The sequence below is a fragment of the Lytechinus variegatus genome, chromosome 14 (genome assembly GCF_018143015.1).
Source record: "Lytechinus variegatus isolate NC3 chromosome 14, Lvar_3.0, whole genome shotgun sequence".
Classification (NCBI taxonomy): domain Eukaryota; kingdom Metazoa; phylum Echinodermata; class Echinoidea; order Temnopleuroida; family Toxopneustidae; genus Lytechinus; species Lytechinus variegatus.
The window spans coordinates 11,329,303-11,352,146 of NC_054753.1; the positions used below are offsets into that span (position 1 = coordinate 11,329,303).

General features: G+C 37.3%; 1 protein-coding gene across 1 annotated transcript; it reads left to right on the plus strand.

The window, feature by feature from the left end:
- Positions 1-1,800: 1,800 nt before the first annotated feature.
- On the plus strand, positions 1,801-22,626 carry LOC121427592 (translocation protein SEC62-like). The gene is made up of 8 exons (XM_041624061.1): positions 1,801-1,905; positions 6,446-6,560; positions 7,377-7,482; positions 10,544-10,676; positions 18,508-18,660; positions 19,899-19,959; positions 20,753-20,872; positions 21,175-22,626. The coding sequence occupies exons 1-8, from the start codon at positions 1,834-1,836 to the stop codon at positions 21,684-21,686; spliced, it is 1,272 nt and encodes a 423-aa protein (XP_041479995.1). The 5' UTR covers positions 1,801-1,833; the 3' UTR covers positions 21,687-22,626.
- Positions 22,627-22,844: the final 218 nt, after the last annotated feature.

Genomic DNA, 22,844 nt, shown 5'->3' on the forward strand with positions numbered 1-22,844 from the left:
GATTGAGTGGGGGCGCCGGACGAGGGGGATACAAGTAAAGACTTAATCACACTAACAATTCATGATTCCCTTATCGCCCGGTTGAGATTGATGTCATTTTGCCAGGCAAAAAAACAATGGAAACTTTTGTTACCTGTACAGGAATTACGATAGGCCCCATTTTTCTGGGCTATTGAGTACATACAGTATACTGAGTATAGGCCTACGGGAACTTAGTCTTAAAAACAAACTCGGTTCGAGGAAGGAAACTAGTTGGCAAATGATAAAGCTCGAAATACTTTAAACATTGAAAGATTCCACCCATATGCCATGATTATAAAAAAAAATTGCATTTTTAAAAGCCCCAACTGAGCTTATAGCTGTTTCCGGTCCTTATAGAGCAACCGTATGCTGTCACCTAGCTTTTGCATATCCGTTAATTCAAAGGGGCTGACCGCTGATGGCCCCTGAGGGGTCACCGTTGCAGAGTGGATACCATGAACGACCATGGGGTCTCGAAACTGAGCAACCTAAACATGTATTTTCCATATTCTGAAAATGCACACCTTAACAAGTATTGGCGTGTGAAACCCTACCCTCATTAGCGTATACGGGGGGGGGGGACAGAGGGGGCAGACTGCCCCCCCCCCTCCTTGTCAAGTCACAACCCATGCAAGGGACCTGTTTTTGACCTTCAACTGTACCCTTATCACGTTACGTACGTAACGTGCCCTATCTTGAAAAAGACATCCCTTTTACGTGTTTTTTTCTTGGTCGCTCGTCAATGCAAGTGCCCCTCCCCCCGCGGGCCGCTGGCCCTCCCCAACCCAACCCAGTTCCAACCCCAAGTTCAGTTTTCTAAAGTCACCCTTTTGTAGCTCTTTTTTGTTAACATGCACGGTGCTCCCGAACTGATGCTGCCTAGTACCCTTTTTTAAAAAAATTGCTTAATACTGCTTTTCTGAATTATTTTGTAAGAAAAAGTGGCCGGCCGGCCCGCCCCGCTTTGTTGGGTATCTAGCCTTAATTTGTTTAATCCCAAGATCCACCCTAGAGACTATATACTCCAGGACAATGCAATAAGCTTCCCGGGATGAAATCTCTATCTTTATACGGAAAAAAGTGCACATAAATATAGCATGTGCATTTATTGCAAATGCCATTAAAGTAGGATATAAAATTAAGAGACTTGGTCCAAATCGTGGAAATCGCCAGGCATACCACCCGCCCCCGACAGAGAGGCCAGGGTTATGGCGCAGATGAAAGTCATGAAAAGGGGGTGAAAAACACAAGAAAGAAGCATCTATTTGCACCCAATCCCATCCGAGGATATATCAGAGTTATTAATAACTCTGGGATATATTTTTTACCCCCGCCGGCCGGCCCTCCGCATTAATCCCATATGCACCACCCTCATGCAATCATTGGTTTCTGTTTCGGATGCATTGATTATTCATGGGGGCCACGCGCTGCCCCCAATATTTTTATGCCACGTACTCCATTACCAATTTTGTTTCAAATTAGTTTGTTACCCACTTCCATTGTACTTGTAACAACACGTGGCAGATGTCACTTGTGACAAGTGTATCTTTGCAAAGTTGCACAATGTTTACATCAACTTTTTTTTCAAAAAAAAAATCAGCAGAAACTAATGGATATAAATAATAAAGGCATGCTCATAATATTATACCGTCATTTTTTAAATGTATACTAGCTAAACAAACATGAAAATACATTCATTATTTGCATTTTCAATTTTCATTCTCACTTGGGTTTTGTTGAGCACTTGAGCTCCTTCTTTTGATGCTTTACGATCGAATCTTCGATCGAGCGAGATAAAAAAATAAAAAATAAATGGGAATAATCTGCAGCAGTGTGCTTGTCAAGATGGCGGAACGAACGACCCGACGTCGAAAGAAGAAAGAGGTAAACAAATTGTCATTTTTTCAACTTTACTGTGTACAATTTTAATCGAAATGTGTGTTTATTTCAGGAACACTAGTATGGGTTCAATGTACCACCAAAATGCGATTTGAAGCATTATAATCCTGAAATAATTGAGTTTGAATGTTTTGACTTCGTTTGGATGACGTGTTGTGTCGCTGACTGACTGTTCGTCATGTTTGTGTGCGTGTAGCAACATACGGTACGGGACTGGTGCGCCGGGATATCCCCAGCCGCGGCCCGATTCGAATGTGATCGTAGCGCGTAGTCTGTATGATGGGGTGTCCAAACTTCGCGCACTTTTCAAAAATATTCATCAGGCTTAATTTTGTCCACAAATTATTCATAATTTATACAAAACCAATTCAAGAAATAGTTACCACATTGACGGCAAGATCGTAAACTATAAAATCATGGACGAAAATGTAAAGTAGGTCACGGGGTTTCGCCAGTATCGCGATCTCAAAATTCTATTCCGATCGGCGAATGCGGGCTGTGCTTGAAAACCGTTCAGAAAAAGTGTGACCTAACTTCGCGCACCAAAGCTTTTGTGGAGATTTAAACAAAAACTCAAGCTCAAAAAGTGAAATATTTATATCAGATTGATGGCAAAATGCTATGGAATAGGTTAGTACCAAATTTAACTCACATTTTTTATGATTTCTGCTTGTAAAATGGTGATATCGTGATGCTTGTTGCTTTCTTCAAAACGGGCGCTAACGGTGACAAATTTGCCGATCTTTTGCCTATATTTTCATGAATACTGGACTAATCCTAAAGAAACTTTCAGCGAAGGGTAATTGTAGGTCGCTTTTCACATTGATGATGTCAGATTTTAAGGATATTGGCTAGTTTTTGAGATAATGACCGTCCGCGAAGTTTGGACACGCGCGAAGTTTGGACTCACTGCCATAGTTACTTGCGAACAAAGTCAAGGACATGGATTTGAAGTCGAGCTGGCAGCTGTTCAGTGTTTTTAGGCCATTCTTAGTCTTACTTTGCTGTGATTGTGTGAACCCACTCAAAGGTTCATTCCATGCCACTGCGCACAGAAAAATCAAGCAATAGTCGAAGTCGTGTGGACGCCAGAAGAAATGGCGTCGCAGCATGTGTGACCCCGGGGCCACTTCCATTCACGAGTGGATACCATGCGCGATCATGGGGTCTCGAAAAGCACCCTAAACACGTAATTTCTATATTCTGAAAATGCACCCCTTAACAAGTATTGGCGTGTGAAACCCTACCTTTAACAAGTATTGGGAACAAAACGATACTCTTGGCAAATATTTCTGAATTGAACCCCTAAACAAGTACAGGAATGTTAACGGGTCCTTCGATCGGTCGTCGGCTTTACCTTATTTGGTTTAGTACGACCCCACCTTCTACACCTCGCGCAAATCAGACTAAACACGAAGTGTTGGAGCAAAAAGACATCTTTTATAAAACATTTTAATTTTGTTTTATCATCCCCGCAAATTCGACCCTAAACACAAAATATTCCTAGCGAAATAGATACCCTTTTTTCATTATTTTCGCGTTTTTGACACCCTTATCATGTTACGTACGTAAGGTGCCCTATCGTGAAAAAGACATCCTTTTTACATGTTTTTTTGGTCGCGCATGGTATCCACTCGTCAATGTAAGTGACCCTAGTCTATACCAAAACAAAAGCTTCGGTCTCTGTTATGTTGGTTGTTCAGCTGAACTCCGTTGGCTTCACTCACCAAATACAGAGACCGAAGTTCTAGTGCGATCTGCTCAGGGGACTCAATGGCCATATGTTTGCGTATTAAGATCGGATAAAACGGGGAAGTGAATTTGCGCGACAGCCGAGGTAAGTCACTGTTTTTGTTCCTTTTAACTTGAATTTTTCCCCGTTTTTTGGCAATTAATGCCAAGAGGGAATATTTGTATTTTGGTCACGTTAATTTTCAAAATTTTTATTCATATAAGACAAAAATTGAAGAGCCCCGACGGGGAGATTTTGCATTGCAAGTCCCCTATTGGTGGCTGCACAATAGCGAGCTGTCTGTGTACGAGGAGAAAAAAAAAGAAAATAAAAAAACTCGAAACAGACGGCTGCCAGCTGTCTAGCGTGACCCACACTAGGCTAGCCTGGACGTCAGGCCTCAGGGGAGTAAAAATCATCTACTATACGTAGGCTTACTCCCCTAACGCCTGGCTCGGCTATCTATGCCTGGCTGTAGAGGCCAGAATTACCCATGGTGAAACTAGACCTAAATCACCAATTTTTTTTTTTTTTTTTTGTGCCCAAACTAAAGTACATGGGCAAGTTTTATGTTTACCCCCATTTTTTATCAAATTTCCTAATTTTCATTAAATAAATAGTAGTAAAATTGAAAAAAATTTAAAGCAAGAGCTTTCACTTACCCCGTCTGTTTACGTCGCCATTTTTCCATTCTTTTGTTATCGATACCTGATACCACACGCGTGCAGAGCTGAAACTTAGATTTTCAAAATACTTGCATTTGCCGATTACTATCACGATTCGTAAAATATTTGATTCGGTTGATAAATATAAAGTAATTCATATGATATTTATTGATTAAAACAAATATTTTACGATTCCTGATATCTATCGGCCAGTGCAAGTGTAGAGCTGCCAACTTGATTTTCCTGTTTCATGTTTCATTACACTAGGACAAAATTAAGATTTTTTTTCTTCTCTGTGGACAGGTAAAAGGTACTTCAAAAGTGAAGGAAAGCCCCCCATTTCACGTTCTAAAATTACAAAAATTTCTAACCGTGGCAGGGGGGTACCTCACACCCTTCCTGCGCAAAATGTCACACGCTCGTTACTCTGCATGAAAAATGAATTCCTCTTTTTTTCTTCTAAAGTTGGCAAGTATGGCTTAATTGGATATTATTACCCTGGCGTTAGCCCCGCAGCCTTTCAAGGAATAAATTCCTGCCAGGTACCCATTTACCTAACCTGGCATGCCTAGGTCAAGTGCAGCACAATGTGGATAAATTTCTTGCCAAAGGAAATTATGCCATGGCTGGGATTCAAACTCACGACCCTCTGTTTCAAAGTACGAAGACTAATCCACTGCTCCACAATGCTCCAAGATTTTAGCGCTAATGCAGTTTTGCACTGGCCTGCCGCCACAGGCCCTGTGCTACGCACACAAACATGACAAACAGTCATCGACACCACATGTCACCATTTCATCCAATTTTTTTAAACGAAAATATTCCATTTATTTGGGTATGAATATCTAGACATGGAAATCATAAATATTGCACATCCTAAGTTCCCTCCTTATTTGAATAAACTTCAAAGCAAATTTAATACTTGGGACTTTAGGTTCTAATCTTAATGACCTCATAGCAATTATATGATCGGCTATGACTTGAATTCCAATTTGGCCTTTACTCCAAAATAAATGCTTCAATCTCTGTTTTGTTTGGTTGTTCCACTGGACTATATCTTGCTTCACTACATCTTCAAGTGTAGGAAGAGAAACAAAAATTCAATTTTTTGAATTCTCCAAACAGATTTATTTCAACTGTCTGGACAATTCCTACTAAGGCCCACACTATGTTAAAAAAAGAAAGAAAGTTAGAGCTACATGTGTTGTTGAAAAAGTGGAAGTTTAATTTCTAGAAGTACAAAGAGTATCACTTCAGACAACAAGTTGGAGTTTCTTGTTTTTGTCAAAATTCTCCGAGTGACATTATTTCAACATTTGAATGAGGGTTTTTAAGAAAATTAAAGGGGAATGAAACCTTTGGAACAAATAGGCTTGTGTAGAAACAGAAAAATCAAAGAATAAGAATAAAGAAAGTTTGAGAAAAATCGGACAAATAATGATAAAGTTATGAGCATTTGAATATTGCAATCACTAATGCTATGGAGATCCTCCCATTGGCAATGCGACAAGGATGTGTGATGTCACTGATGAACAACTTTCCCTTTGGTGGACTATAAAATACCCTCAAAATGTCTCTTTTTGCTTTTTCTTATGAAGATACAAACTCTTTATCCATGATGTATTCTTAAAAAATATGTATTACATGCCCTCATGTAGAAAGAACACATGATCTATGGATAGATGTGATAAAAGAGGCAATTCAAGTGAAATATATACTAAAGTAATGGGGAGAGTTGTTCACAAGTGACATCACACATCTTTGTTGCATTGCCAATTTGCTATCTCCATAGCAATAGTGATCGCAATATTCAAATGCTCATAACTTTCTCATTATTTGTCCGATTTTTCTCAAACTTTTGTTGATCTGTTTTCACACAAGTTATCTTGTTCCAATGGTTTCATTCTCCTTTAAGATTCATGCAAAGTAAATGAAAGAACAATATCCATACATGTATTTTTTGCAAAGTGCAAAAAGAAAATTTTAGCAGAAAAGTATGACGTCGCTCATAGCCACCTGCGATGCTACAAAATAATTGTAGACTAATCATTTGTATGATGATCGTAACTGATGTAGACAAGACACAAACCTACCTGTATTTTGTATTTCTCTTGTTCCACCATTATAGAGTACAGAGTTGGAGAAACCTACCAAGGAAGAAACTGCTGTAGCTCGACACCTACGTTTCAATCTACCAACCAAAAACACATCCATTGATGGGCACAAAGTAGAGTACTTTACAGGTAATGGTTTATTCATGTCCTTCGGGGAGGAGGGGGGGGGTAATTTTATATGAGTGAAAATTTGTAGATAGGAATAGTATGATACAGGACTTGAAATTTTTTATTGATTTCCTTCTAGGGATGGGGGAGGGGCTGGACAGAGGGAAGATGACTTGATTTGAATGGAAATTTGTTGATAGTTATCAATATAGGGTTCAAAATGATTCATTAATTTTCTTATGGGGGTGGGGGAGGATGGGGAGGTAACTTCGTTTGAATTTGAATTTTTTAATGGTCAGGATAATCAATACAGGCCTAAGAAAAGGACTGAGAAGGGGCAGGGCCACTTTAATAAGGGGCTTTCTAGAATATGCCAGATGGCAAAGACCAACAAGGCCAGAATTTTAAAGATCATTTTATGTAATATTTTATATGAAAATAATGAAAAGAAGACACTAATGACTATGGCCAAATGAAAAGGGCACATTTTTAGTGCTCTCAACTTTGATCAAGAGGAATAGGGGGCATCATGGCCAGTAAAAGGGGCATGATCTTTGGTGGCCGTAGGCTGTTTTGAAGCCAGTCTGTAGTTAAACAGGTTCTTGAAAGAACATCCTTTTGGTTTGGTTGAATATCATTTGGCATATATTTTAAAAAGTCAAAACAGTGTACACAAATGAAGAATTTTAGTTGATAATATTTATAAAACAAATGGTATGACAGGCACCAGGTGAATGTAAATCAACACCACAGGGTTAACACTGAACTTGAAATCAGCCAATGTGATGTCTTAGCAGATTTCAATGTGATAAACCTGTTGTCATTTCCTTATGGTAGGATCCAAGGCTGTGGACTTCCTGCTTGACTCAAAGTGGGCGTCAGGAAAAGGAAAAACAGACATTATCTTCACCGACAGGGAATCGGTTGCCAACTACCTAGATGGGTAAGAAAATATGAATTCAATTGAATTTTATTGAATGTAATTGAAATATATTTTTGTCTCACCTGTGAAGCAAAGTGAGACTATAGGCGCCGCTTTTCCGACGGCGGCAGCGGCGGCGGCGGCGTCAACATCAAATCTTAACCTGAGGTTAAGTTTTTGAAATGACGTCATAACTTAGAAAGTATATGGACCTAGTTAATAAAACTTGGCCATAAGGTTAATCAAGTATTACTGAACATCCTATTAGAGTTTCATCTCACATGACCAAGGTCAAAGGTCATTTAGGGTCAATGAACTTAGACCATGTTGGAGGAATCAACATCGAAATCTTAACCTGAGGTTAAGTTTTTGAAATGTCATCATAACTTAGAAAATATATGGACCTAGTTCATGAAACTTGGACATTAGGTTAATCAAGTATCACTGAACATCCTACATGAGTTTCACGTCACATGACCAAGGTCAAAGGTCATTTAGGGTCAATGAACTTTGGCCGAATTGGGGATATCTGTTGAATTCCCATCATAACTTTGAAAGTTTATGGATCTGATTCATGAAACTTGGACACAATAGTAATCAAGCATCACTGAAAATTTTGTGCAAGTTTCAGGTCTCATGATTAAGGTCAAAGGTCATTTAGGGTCAATGAACTTTTGCCGAATCGGGGGTATCTGTTGAATTACCATCATAACTTTGAAAGTTTATTGGTCTAGTTCATTAAACTTGGACATTAGAGTAATCAAGTATCACTGAACATCCTGTGCGCGTTTCAGGTCACATGACCAAGGTCAAAGGTCAATGAACTTTGGCCGAATTGGGTGTATCTGTTGAATTAACATCATAACTTTGAAAGTTTATGGATCTGATTCATGAAACTTGTACATAAGAATAATCAAGTATCACTGAACATCCTGTTCGAGTTTCAGGTCACATGATCAAGGTCAAAGGTCATGTAAGGTCAATGAACTTTGGCTATGTTGGGGTTTTTTGTTGAATAACCATCATATCTCTGTAAGTTTATTGGTCTAGTTCATAAAAAAGTGGACATAAGAGTAACCATGTATCACTGAACATCTTGTGCAAGTTAGAGTAGTATTCAAAGTCAGCACTGCTGCTATATTGAAACGCGTGATGCAGGTGAAACGGCCAGAGGCATTCCACTTGTTTAATTTGAAATTATTTAGCAATGTAAAAAATCACCAACAAAGTAATTTATAACCACAAAGATGAACAAAATAATGAGCTAGAACCTCTTAAAAAAAGCAACTCATGCTTGGAGGTAAGGCCCTACAGCAATATGTACCAGACTACCTTAATATCTTGTTATTGTTTGATTTTTATGGTAGTGTTGCAACCACAATGTTATTCACTTTGTGACATACATACATGTATAAAGACATGAATCTTTACTGATGAAGAATCAATTTCTGTCTAGTTGGTTGGTAAGCAAATATGAAATGTGTGCTCCTCAAGATGAATATTTTGCAGTTGTTTTGTTTTTCGTTTATTTCACAACCTTCCTCCCAAAACAAGCAGTACTATTTGCTTTATTGTGTCATATATAGACAAAGTCAATGCTGATTACCATTACCCATGAATATTTACTGACAGAATCTTTTTAACCACCAAGTTGACTGTTAGAAAATATACAGTTGAGGCCAGAAGTTTACATACACCCAGGAATTTTTTTTTTTAAATTGACAATTGCCAAACATCATAAAACTTACTGTATCTTATAAAATATTTGTGCTCTCATGACAAATTTGATATCAAACAAATGAGTATGAGTGCCCCTTCATCACATTGCTTTGTCATCAGGAGCTGAAAAATATTTAGGTGTCATTTTTCCAAAATAAATCTTCATATTTTAGACAATTTAAAAATAAAAACGTGACAAAAACATTTCATATTTGTGCTAGTTACTTCTCAACACAAACATTTCAGATCACACTTTTTGTTCAGTGGTGACATATCATGATAGGAAAAGTAATATAAATCATAGATTTGACATTTATATATTTTTATGAGACAATGTTTGAAAATGTAATAACAAACAATAGAATACATTTTATACGAATATTACCATTTTTTTTAATTTTTTTTTATTTCACCTGAAATTACTTTAATCCCAGCAGCATCCTAATCATGTGAAAGAGCTCAATATGCTCTTTCATTTGACACCAAATTCGTCATGGTAGTATTCATATTTCTGAAGATAATAGTAAATTTTAGGATGTTTGGCAAACACAAATTTCACTGAATTCCATGGGTGTATGTAAACTTTCGGCCTCATCTGTATACTCTTGAAGGTGAATGTTTTGCAGTGGTTTTTGCTTTTGCTAACTTTGCCATCACACAACAGCAAAATTATGCACTGTCTGACATACATGTAAAGAACTATGCCATAGTGAAAGAACAAAACAGTAGATCTGAAAAAAAATACCATGCTCAATTTGTTTTCTTGAAGCAAAATAGCAAAGTGTTATGTGTGTGAAAAGAGTGAAAATAAAGTGCAAAGAGGTCTTTCAAATGATCAGGTACAATCTTGGGAGTATTTGAATACTGAATGACTCAAAAGAAAGTAGAATATAGAGGGATGAGTCTTAGTATACAATTCAATTCTTGGAGTACTGGTACATTAAATCTGTACTACAAAATACTATGTATTTTGCTCGGCTAAGATTAGGAAGTTAAAGTAAATTGTTTTCACATCACTTTACATTGTTTTATGTTATAGGTACATGTTATCAAATTCTAGGATTGAATTAGAATTAATTGTTATAGGTACATGTTATCAAATTCTAGGATTGAATTGAAAATTAGTTCTATGTCTTACAAATGAAAAAAAATTAACCACACACATCTGCATGTATTGCTATGCCAGGCATGGTTTAGATATACCTTATGTGAAATTTTCCTTTTGGATGATTAACACATTTAGGAGAAACATTGCCAGTAAAACATTTAAAATATTTAAATGCATTAAGACAAAGTAATGGTATTTTGATACACAATGAAATTCTAATGAAACAAATAAAAATAATTTTGTTTGATTTTTTAGCCTACTGTGGAAGGGTCTTTTCTACCGAGCTTTGAAGGTCGTCAAGAAAACCAAGAAAGAGAAGGAAGAAAGCAAGAAAGAGAAGAAATCAAAGAAGGAAAAGAAGAAGACAGAGGCTGAACCTACAGAGAAGGTAACACATTAATTAAAGGTCAAGTCCACCTCTATAGAGAAAAATCAGACAAGCACAAAGCTGAAAATATCAACAAAATCGGATGTAAAATAAGAAAGTTATGACATTTCAAAGTTTTGCTTAATTTTTGTCTCACCTGCGAAGCAAAGTGAGACTACAGGCGCCGCTTTTCCATCAAATCTTAACCCGAGGTTAAGTTTTTGAAATGACGTCATAACTTAGAAAGTATATGGACCTAGTTAATAAAACTTGGCCATAAGGTTAATCAAGTATTACTGAACATCCTTTTAGAGTTTCATGTCACATGACCAAGGTCAAAGGTCATTTAGGGTCAATGAACTTAGACCATGTTGGAGGAATCAACATCGAAATCTTAACCTGAGGTTAAGTTTTTGAAATGTCATCATAACTTAGAAAATATATGGACCTAGTTCATGAAACTTGGACATAAGGTTAATCAAGTATCACTGAACATCCTGCATGAGTTTCACGTCACATGACCAAGGTCAAAGGTCATTTAGCAGGGATTGGATTTTAAGGCGCGCGAGAGCGATCGCGCGCTACATGCGCGCCTTAATCCATATTTGGTAGCGCGATTAATAGCGCGCCTTGCGATCGTTGACCTGCGCGGAAATGCCCAAAGTCGCCCTCGAAATCACCCAAAATCATGCTTATTGCCGAGTGAATAACAACTCAATATGCTCGAGCTCCGCTTACCATTTAAAAATAATCCAAAAACCAACACTCAAAGTCATGAATAATCCTTAAAAATAGCGCGAGTAGCGCAGTTTCAAATGCCGACGTTGCGTTATTTTTTCTGTACCACGTATTTCCATACACATGGTACCAACTACGGAAAAAAATCAATGCAACGTACGGTCGGGAAACAGTTGCATGTATAGGGGTCCATTATGACTACCACCATGTGCAATTTCGAATGCACATATTTCCCCTACAGATATCACGATTCTGTGATTAAATAATTCGAATTACACAGGAAATAAATCCCTGAGACTTGTAACCTAGCATTGGTGAGTTGTCATTCGGCTTTGCTTTTCAAAACGGCTAAGGCCTATTAACTTCCAAAATAAGTTACCTTATTTATTAATTATGACTAAAAAATCATTTATTTTCTTTTCTAGGGGATGAGGTATTATATCAGACAATAAATCATCAAACAAAGCTCCATCTATTTTACAAGGCTGGCAGCAGGCTCACGCATTGGCGCTTTTACTAGCTAGCCAGTTAGAGCTCTGTCTCTGCCAGAGCTCTGGGGGACAATTCACTCAGTAAAGGCCTCAATGATGGTGATTTTCTGTTTCAGACAGAGTTTACATTTCATGAATATTATTCAAAACTGCCAATAAAGTTTGATGATTTCTTCATTGTCATGTATATTTAAGTTCTTAATGAATACATTCTCACCGAATTTAGACTCCCCAATAGAGAAATGAAATTTTCATGGAGATCTGCGTTTTCAAAGAACTTCAGGAAAAGTTAGGGGATGTGGGCCTTTATTACATGTACATGGCTGAGTACAAGGTATTGTACTGGAATAGATGGAGTAGAAATTAGATATTGAATTCATTTATATCCAAGTCCAACTCACAGTCACACACACACGCACTCACACACACACGCACTCACCCACACACACCCACATCCAAGATTCTAAGCATGAAAAATAACTTTAAAAATCATACAATATTGAACAAAAATTAATAATTCATTAACAAGTGAACAGGTATATCCAAGTCACACACACACACGCACTCACCCACACACACCCACATCCAAGATTCTAAGCATGAAAAATAACTTTAAAAATCATACAATATTGAACAAAAAGTAATAATTCATTAATAAGTGAACAGGTATATCCAAGTCCAACTCACAGTCACACACACACCCACATCCAAGATTCTAAGCATGAAAAATAACTTTAAAAATCATACAATATTGAACAAAAAGTAATAATTCATTAATAAGTGAACAGGTATTCCTCAAAATACAAAAAAGTAGCATTTAAAAAGAGCCCCCGAAATGCAAAAGTAGCCCCCGAAATTTGCCAAAAAAATTTAAAATGGAGCCCCTGAAAAAAAAAATTGTTAGTTACTCAACTTTAAGCCAAAGTCAAACCTAACTCAAACAGGTTTTGATAACACACAATCTAATTACAAAACATTGTAAAACAATTACAAATACTTCCTTTGGTTGTTGATTGTAACTTTATAGTACATACATTTCCTCCATCTGTTTTGTTAATTGGACAAAAAGCTCCCCTTGTATGTTGAAGAAGAGCTTTTTGCAGTGCTCCTCTACCGCTCTCCTTAAAAGATCTAGGAGAGCTATTTATTGCTCCCCTCATAATTATAAAACTGAGTCCCTGATTTAGGGTCAATGAACTTTGGCCGAATTGGGGATATCTGTTGAATTCCCATCATAACTTTGAAAGTTTATGGATCTGATTCATGAAACTTGGACATAATAGTAATCAAGCATCACTGAAAATTTTGTGCAAGTTTCAGGTCTCATGATTAAGGTCAAAGGTCATTTAGGGTCAATGAACTTTGGCCGAATCGGGGGTATCTGTTGAATTACCATCATAACTTTGAAAGTTTATTGGTCTAGTTCATTAAACTTGGACATTAGAGTAATCAAGTATCACTGAACATCCTGTGCGCGTTTCAGGTCACATGACCAAGGTCAAAGGTCAATGAACTTTGGCCGAATTGGGTGTATCTGTTGAATTACCATCATAACTTTGAAAGTTTATGGATCTGATTCATGAAACTTGTACATAAGAGTAATCAAGTATCACTGAACATCCTGTTCGAGTTTCAGGTCACATGATCAAGGTCAAAGGTCATGTAAGGTCAATGAACTTTGGCCATGTTGGGGTTTTTTGTTGAATAACCATCATATCTCTCTAAGTTTATTGGTCTAGTTCATAAAAAGTGGACATAAGAGTAACCATGTATCACTGAACATCTTGTGCGAGTTAGAGTAGTATTCAAAGTCAGCACTGCTGCTATATTGAACCGCGTGATGCAGATGAGACGGCCAGAGGCATTCCACTTGTTAACAAAATAGTAATATGAACGACCCAGTTGGATCCAAATGAGAGAGTCGATGATGTCACTCACTCAATATTTCTTTTGTTTTTTATTGTTTGAATTATACAATATTTCAATTTTTACGAATTTGATGATTAGGACCTCCTTGCCTGAAGCACAAAATGTTGAAATAATGGAATTCCACGTGTTCAGGGAGGAATAAAACTTCATTTGACATGACAATGACGCGAAAATAAAAATGTTTTATATTTCATATAATAAAGTACAATAAAATACAAAATAAATAGTGAGTGATATCATCAGTTCCTCATTTGCATACCGACCGAGATGTGCATATCACTGTTTTGTGAAATGAAGCGAAAATTAAAAATGCCATAACTTTCTTATTTTACACCCGATTTTGATGAAATTTTCAGTGTTATGCTCGTTTAATTTTTCTCTTTTTATTCAAATCAAGTTTTTGATGGGGTGGACTTTAATGCTAGAGTCTCACCACAGAAATCGACCAATGATATGCCATTCTTAATAATGTAATAACTTTTATCAGTCTTGGTCCCGTAACACAAAGGTTAGCAATCAATCGTACGCTTGATTTTTACCATTGATTGTACATTGTAGTCTATGCAATCAATCATAGAAAAATGCTCTACGATCATTGCTAAGCTTTGTGTTACAGGAGTTGGTTTTGTTGATGTGACTGTAGCATAGGGTACCTTACCAAAAGAGTAAGGCCTGTTTCATTAAAATTTACAATAGATTAAAATCAAACTCATACTGGAATTTATCTAATATTTTCTAGTTAAGATACGGTCATTTTCAAACAAAAGTGGACATGGGGGTGAAATTAAAACTTGCTAGAAATCATTAGGCTTCAATGTTTTTTGAAACTAGACATCTTGAAGTATATTTTTCCATTTCATTTACATAAAATTATTAATTATGTCTTGAGATACAGTGAATTTTATGCAAGGGAAATTAAATGTTACAAAATGTTGATTTTTGCATTAAAATTCACATATTGCCTATCACAATATAAAATTTGTATTAGAAGCATATTTGTTGGCAAGATACAAGCTGTGTATTGTATCTAACTCCTAATTAGCAAAAAAAAATTCTGTGAAGTGTTTTTCTGAAAAAAATTGGGTTTCGAAGTTTTCAAAACTGGTTGTCGTGTCACTCACGTTTTAAATGCAAAAAGTTTTCTAGAGCTGTGTATTCTGAAAATTAATTTATCCCAGTACTGGAGCAAATACAGTTTATTTGTACCTTATTGTATATAAAGTTACTTGGTCCAATGTGTTAAGGTGATGCTAAAATTAACTGTTAAAAATGTGTCGTGTCACTCACAATGTCATGTCACTCACGAAATGTCGTGTCACTCACGGTATTATATTGTGTATAAAAAAGGACATCCAGTAATTTTTGAAGCGTTTTACCAGGGATACAGTCAAAATGTTGTTCCTGACATCATTTAGGCCTATTTTAGGCTAATAATTTCCTCCATCTTCCTAATTTTACTCCTTTTTATGGAAATATTGAATTTGACATTAAGTTCATCTATTTTCACTCTCTCCGTAGTTGCCTTGGTTTAAAAAATCCTGACAATTTTCCATTGGTGTGAAGACTCGGATCCTAATTCATATTTTGGTGAATGTACTGTGATTAAGAATATAACAACATAGTCAATCAACACAAAATTATGAATGTATCAAGAGAAAAACCACTATACTTCAGCAATGGACATATTTACAATGCATAAATGGTTGGTGTTGGTGATGGGTCAAGTCATAGGTCTAGGTATTACTCGAACATTCTGTGTCTGCATTTACAGAAATGAGCAGAAAGTTCACTTTTCTTTTGAGCAATGTTATTTCTTTGTTATACTCATAGCGAGAAAAGTCAGGGATCCTTTTTTGAAATTTGCAGAAATTTTAGTAGTAAAGTAGTGTGTATAAGAGATCACCATGAACACCAAACATTTTTTCAAATTCGGAAAAGAAAATTTTTTTTTTTCCTTCTGATTGATTAAATCAACCTTTTCATTTGCCATAAAGCTTGTATTCCAGGACATGACATAAACAAATTTGCAAGAAAACATAAACATTTCAGGTGAGAATGTACTGAGATTTGACAGAACATTTTGGATATTGCTTGAAGCAGCTACATGCCAAGTTCAAAATCACTATTTGTTCGGCCACCATTCATACCACTAGTGATTCACTACATGTAGGGTCTGAACAGCAAACTACCGTAAGCGGGCCGATGTGTGTTCAGAGCAGATTTGCATTTACACATATTCATTACAACAAAATAATGCATGTTCATGTAGGTCCCAACAAGTCTCAACCGAGACCACACTTTGATTTGAGCAACTTTGGATGGGTTGCCATGTACCAGTAGATCAATTTTTTTTTTTTGGGGGGGGTACCCTGATAAGAACAGAGCTGGACCTCGAGGGGAAAAAGCTACTGAGGTATAAAGGGAGCCTGATTGGGATGCTGAATTGGATTTTAGTGTGAAATCCAAGGGCTTAGAAAAGGAAAGGCTAATGACTTGTAACTGTCTTGTTGTTATGTAATAGTAGCAGACTGCAAGAATCAGGTACTGACTGCGCCTTTCACCTTGTTGCTTTCCCTGGATTCCCGTGGTATGGTATATGATCAAATAGTTAGCAATGAAAAGGCGCTTACAAGATTCCAGCTAAAAGCATAGCTCTGAATTTTGATACAGTGCCTACATATACTGCCTTGGGAGGGTCCACATACAACAGTGTTCAGGAGAAAACCTATGCTTGTTGAGTTGAATTCCCAAGTTTCTCAAGGATTTGCTGATAGTCCATCTGAAGTGTGCAGCAACGTGATTGTGGTTTGGTACCAAAAAAGACATTGAAACTGCCATGTCCTATTTGGACAATGCCTAAAATATTAAAGGAGGATAATATTCTAATCCAATATTTCAAGAAAAAGGAGTCATACATGACATCATTGGCTACCAGACCATGCCAGATGATGTGAGTGACTATTGAGAATACCTTTCTTACAAGGAAAAATTATTCCATCCGTTGTGGATGCTGAACTTTCATATACAGATAGGGAGAAAGAGTTAAAGTTTTGAATGATATCAGGCCACAAAAAGAATGTTTGAGTTGATGTCAATGCCAAGACCTCATAACACCTCCTTCAAGTGCCCCCTCCTCCTCTAAAGAGGAGAGTGGTAGAAGCCCTAGTGTGACAATGTGGTATGGTACATGTAGAGGGAATGTGAGTTGATGGGCAAACATGACCATAAACCAAGAATAAAACATCAGGATGACATATTATGAACTTCAAAGAAAGCAGTTATTATGTAATTAAGCTTGTTTTTTGGTTAATGGTATTTTACTCTTCTACATCATGCAAAAAATACTTTCAATGTTGAGATAAATGTTGTATTTTTGCACTTGTCGTGTCACTCACGTTTTGGATGTCGTGTCACTCACGGTATATAGGAGGGTACCATTTTCCATAGAGAAGGTTTGATTGATTTTGACTATATGTGTTAGATAGGTACACTATTTATGTCCATTTACTGGTACTCACAATACTCCATGACAACTACTCGGGCACGAATCCAACCATATGTGTTAATGGTCAGAAACCCATGTCCGAAATTTGTCGTGTCACTCACGCACCGTTTTTTAATCATATCTACTAAACAAATTGTTGAATTCAAATCAAACTTGTAGTGGCCCATGCCAGTCCTACATTGTATATAATATAGTAGTCATGATTGATTCATAACCTTTAAGTTTGAAGATATGAGCCCTTAAACCTCTCCGATTGTCGTGTCACTCACGTTTGAAAATGACCATATATTAATTTTAGATCAATTTTACACTGAGTTTGACTTGAATCTGGCAAGTCTCTGGTAAGACGCGTAAGATTTTGGTCTTACATGCAGGCATTTCACAAGTTCATTGCTTTTGTGGGAAAGCCGAGTGACAAAAACTTATTGCCTTTATCATAGGATAAAGGTGCTCTTCTTCTTTCACAGCGGCTTTCTTGCATTCCACATTGTTCTATTTAAATGTGAAGATTAAAGATGAAATGATGCTTGTGTGTTACGTGTGCCTGTGAAAGATGAGGCTGTCTTTTGGTAATGTGTCTTATGCTTTTATTCTCTTGCTTTAATCAGGTGTTCTCCATCTAAAAAATAGGAAAGTTATTTATTTTTTCTACTCACTCATCATTTTGCAAATGGTATACAAATAGTGCATACAGCCAAGTGCATTTGTGGAAATGCAGAGCATGCGAGGTTTCTTTAGAAAGGTGCCAAACTGTGCACGCGCCGCTGGCGGCGAGTGCACCATCAGAAGGAGCCAAGCTTTTTCTGCATTTACTTTTATGCACGTCAGAGCAAGTGCATTATTTGTTTTATAAAATAGCAACACAGAGACAAATTCTTAAAAAGTTACAGTACAGTTTTGTTGGACTTCTCCCGGGACTTCTACCGCACTGGTCTGCTTGAGCGTGCAATGTCAATTTTCGTTACGCACCTTTTGCACTGCCGTGCATACACAAAAAAAAGTTGGATGTCATGAAATAATACACCTATTTTATGCGTTAAGAGCACTATTCATTGTGCACATGCATAATGTTTATGTGTAATAAAATAAACAAGTTTAAACCTTGAATATCAAATGGAATACTCTAAAAAGCAAGTATTATTAATATTCATCACTTTTATATTTATCAACTTCTTTTTATCCCTTTCAGGGTGACGAGAAAGAGAAGGAAGACACCAAAGGAGATGGAGCAAAAGACAGTAAGGATGGAGGGAAGGAAGAATCTCCACCAAAGAAGAAGGATGGAAAGAAGAAAATCAAACTCGAACTGACCGATGACCAGAAGTTTGTGGACGGAAACGATGTAAGCATTCACACATGTTCATCTTTAATTGGATGCATACTTAAATTCTAACATTATTAACATTTGTCATCAAAATTTCATTAATTTATTGTATTAATATTATTCTTTTTACATTTAAATAATATCACAGTGAGTCCACCAAAATAAACAAGTGCTTTGTATTTATGTATGTGCCAAATGATTCTGGTGGGAAATGAGTAATTGATAGAATGATAGAGGGGTGAAATATCAAGTCTTGTCTCAGAGCTTATCAGGTTTCAGATTTAATGTGACAAAAAAAGTAGAGGGGGACTTTTCCATGTATTTTTTTAGGGTTCGGTGTCTCAGATACACGTGCACTAGGTCCCGGGCTTTATGTAATTCTGTGATCAATGTTATTATTGAGGAAGCATTTAGATGTAGCGGTTCTTACTCTAGCTTTATAATCAAGAGGGTTGTGTGTTCAAATTCTACTGTGGTCTGGGGCCCGTTGCAGAAAGAGTTGCATTCAAATGCAACTCTAAAGATCATGCGCAACTTGATTTTCAACCAATCAACAGCGCGCATTTTTTACTTGCGTTTAAACGCAACTCTTTCTGCAACGGGTCCCTGGTGTCCTTTGGCAAGGCGTCATTCCCTCCTTTGCCATTCTACTCCCAAGTGTTCAATGGGCACCGTGATGATAATAATAGCCAATTTTTATAAAGAGCTTTTCCCAAAATGGCCCAAAGCATGTTACCGCATATTATTACCCCGGTCATTAGATTCATTTCAATCAAGCACGAAGTGTGCACAATTTCCACTCCCTGGGGAGCATTCCTTGTATTCATCTCAGCCACATTATGGCGCTGGTAAAATCAAACATACAATATCTTTCGCATCCTACCGGGTACCCATTTAGCACCTGGGTTAAGAGTGGCAAAGTGTGGATTAACGCCTTGCCAAAGGATGCCAGACCTCGGTGGGATTCGAACACATGACCCTCTGTTTATAAGGCAAGAGTCAGAACCACTACACCACGGCTCTTCCACACCAGGTAAGATGCAAAAACGTATTTAAAATGCTTAGCACTTGAGTCTCAATCTCTTGTTGGAATGATCCTCAGGGAGTAGAGAAAGTACATATATAGCATGCGGGCATGCCAGGGTCCGATTACCGGGGCAATAATAATTGCATGTAAGGTGCTCAGAAATGCAAAGTATTAAACGCTATATAAATGTAACTATTATTTGATTTTGCTATTCTTATTCACATTTCAGGCCTTTGTCTGGGTGTATGACCCCGTCCGACCTATGAACTATGTTTACGGACTTGGGCTTGGTGAGTAACCAAAAACAAACTTGTGTATCTTTGTGTAGGTGAAATGAGATGAATAGCTTAAAAGAGTTTTTATTTGTGGCACTGGAGTTTCACATGAGATCACCAAACTTGAAAACCCAAGATAGGTTTGACAGTGATTTTACCTTCAAAAAATCAAAATGAAAAAATTAGTTTCTGTGAAAAAGTGGAGACCGTTTACTCCTCTTAACACCCCATCAGAGCACCCAAAACATAGTGGCCCATGGGTCAAAATCTTCATCAAGATGAAGGGGAGTGTTGGAGAAATGGAGTCATCATTGTTTAAAACTTCATTTGGCAATATTTAGGAAGATCATCATGAATAAATGGTCCACTGCAAAGTATTGCTTTTCAAATGTCATTATATCCAACGTATAACTAATTAGGCTTGGGTCAAAATCTTAATTAGACTGGATTTTAGGTAAAATTGAGTAATTATTTTGAGGTGTAAAACTTCATTTGGTGATGTTTAGGAATATCATCATGAATTAATGGTCTACTGCAAACTATTGCTCTTCAAATGCCCTTATATCCAAAGTATCACTAATTGGGTCAAAAATTCTGTATAGTCCCATACATGCTTATCTGTGTTCAGTGCATTTGACATTTGGAAGATTTGGGTCAAGTGCTATTCATGAAACACCAGTCCTTAGGTGCATGACATACATCCTTTCACAATCACTTTGAGACAATTTCTTCCATTAGCAAATTCATGACCAGATCTAACTTCTATCTTCAATGAAGCTCTATGTATTTTATTAAATTATCTTGGCAGTGATCGGTGCAATTGCAGTCTGTCTGTTTCCCTTATGGCCGCCCTGGATGCGAACTGGTACATACTATCTTTGTCTTTGTGGAGCTGGATTCGTAGGAGCTATCTTTGCCCTTGCTATTAGTAAGTCATCTTCTTTTCTTGTATGTGGCGATTCCATAAAATTAGGAGTCACTCTGTGACAAGTCTTGTGTCCCTCTCAAATTTTAAGCTAGTTAGACCATTGAATTGCTTGAAAAATTATTGACCAGTGCTTTGATTCAGTGTATCTTAGATGATAAAACTAGTTTTATGATGATTTGTATGGCAGTTCTTACACTTTCCTTTATGTAAATGGGACACCAAAAATTCCACAATGTAGCACCATATTTCATGAAATTATAATTTTTACATCTTCCCTTACGTTTTTTTTTTCTCTCTCGCAGTACGACTTATTATATTTGTCCTGACGTGGGGATCGACTTTTGGCAAAATTCACTTCTGGCTTTTCCCGAACCTCTTGGCGGATGTCGGAATCAAAGAATCGTTTATGCCCTTTTATGAAGTTGAGTATATGACTAAAAAAGAAGACGATAAGACAGAAAAATCTAAGGACGATTCAAACGACGATGAGAAAGGCAGCGAGGCGACGGAAGCGGAAGACCAGTCCAACCAAGAAACAACTCAAGATATCGGCCATGTTGAAAATATTCCAGAAAATATTGGTGATACGGAAGAAAGGTATTCTGACCAAGCAGGAACTCCGCCCGAAAATTCTGACATTACTGAAGAGAGAAGTGTTGAGAGCGGGGATGCAGACGAAGTCGATGACGATGAGGAAGACGATGATGATGATGATGAAGATAACGGAGATGACTTTGAAATGATCAATGAGGAAGAAATTTCTGAAGTATGCGACGGAAGCGGGGGGTCACAGCATGAAGAGGAAGAGGAATGAATCTGTTATTTTTACGTTAACCTTGATGTAATCACAACGACCATTCTAGTATCTTTTAAATGTTTGCCTTTATTCGTGCCATTATGTAAGCTGTTTCCTCGAATTGCGCATTTCATGTATTTCCGTATTGTTTGATAGGCATAACTTGATCAGTGTGACTTGCGGGCATGGGTGTGCATTTTGAGTTTCCTCCAATAAAAAATCGCACCGATTGTCATAATGTCGTACTTATTCCATATGTCCCATTGAGCATCACCAAACGATACACAGAGTGCAAAATAATTGAGCGCCTTTTTACATCGACAATCTCAAGTGCTTTACACATGTTATACTGAGAAATTACCCAATTTGTCAGATTCACACATCACTTACTCAGATGTACACACATTTTCCACTCCCTGGGTGTGGCTCTAGCATGGTGACTCTGTGATGCCTATTGCATTGACAGTGTCTGTAAGCACTTTACAAATTATCTTGTCGGTAAGAGTGCCCTTAACACCACGCTTTCGTGCATTGCATGTGTGCGAAGACGCCCTTAGCAGCACGCTTAGGGCACTCCATAGGGTGTTTATGCACCGATGGGGTGTGCAAAAATGTTATGCAAAGGGCGTTCTTGCCATTATGGCAGCTACCTTAGTAACAGGGCTCAAATTTAAAACAAGGTTCCCATGGAAGTTGTAATGATGTCAATGTTACAACAGTTGTAACTATGAAACTAGTCTACAGGCACAGACCCTTATTGAAACTTTGATCAAGAAGTGGGTCTCCACACAAAGACTCCCATACGTGTCTAAAATTTGCTGTTTCAATTTGAGGGCCTTCAGTACACAATGCATTTCAGGCTGCAAATTTAGACTCTAAAGTAAAGTGAAGGGTTTGCATAGTAGACTACTATAATTGGCCCAAGATTTGCAAAGTGGCAATCAAGGCCCTGTTGTAAAAACAGGGGCCTGTTGCAGAAAGAGTTGCAATCAATCGCAACTCTAAAAATCATGCGCATCTTGATTTTCAACCAATCAACAGCGCGCATTTGGGTGTTGCGATTGATTTTTTTACTTGCGTTTAAACGCAACTCTTTCTGCAACAGACCCCTGTTATGATTGATTTGATCGATCATGACTCTATGGAAATCCATTTATGTCATAATTTTTTTCAAGA

Excerpts from the sequence above, each read along its gene's own strand:
- LOC121427592 (XM_041624061.1), top strand. The coding sequence starts at position 1,834 with ATGGGAATAATCTGCAGCAGTGTGCTTGTCAAGATGGCGGAACGAACG. Across the intron at positions 18,661-19,898 it reads AGTTTGTGGACGGAAACGAT|GCCTTTGTCTGGGTGTATGA; the intron begins GTAAGCATTCAC and ends TTCACATTTCAG. Across the intron at positions 20,873-21,174 it reads TATCTTTGCCCTTGCTATTA|TACGACTTATTATATTTGTC; the intron begins GTAAGTCATCTT and ends TCTCTCTCGCAG.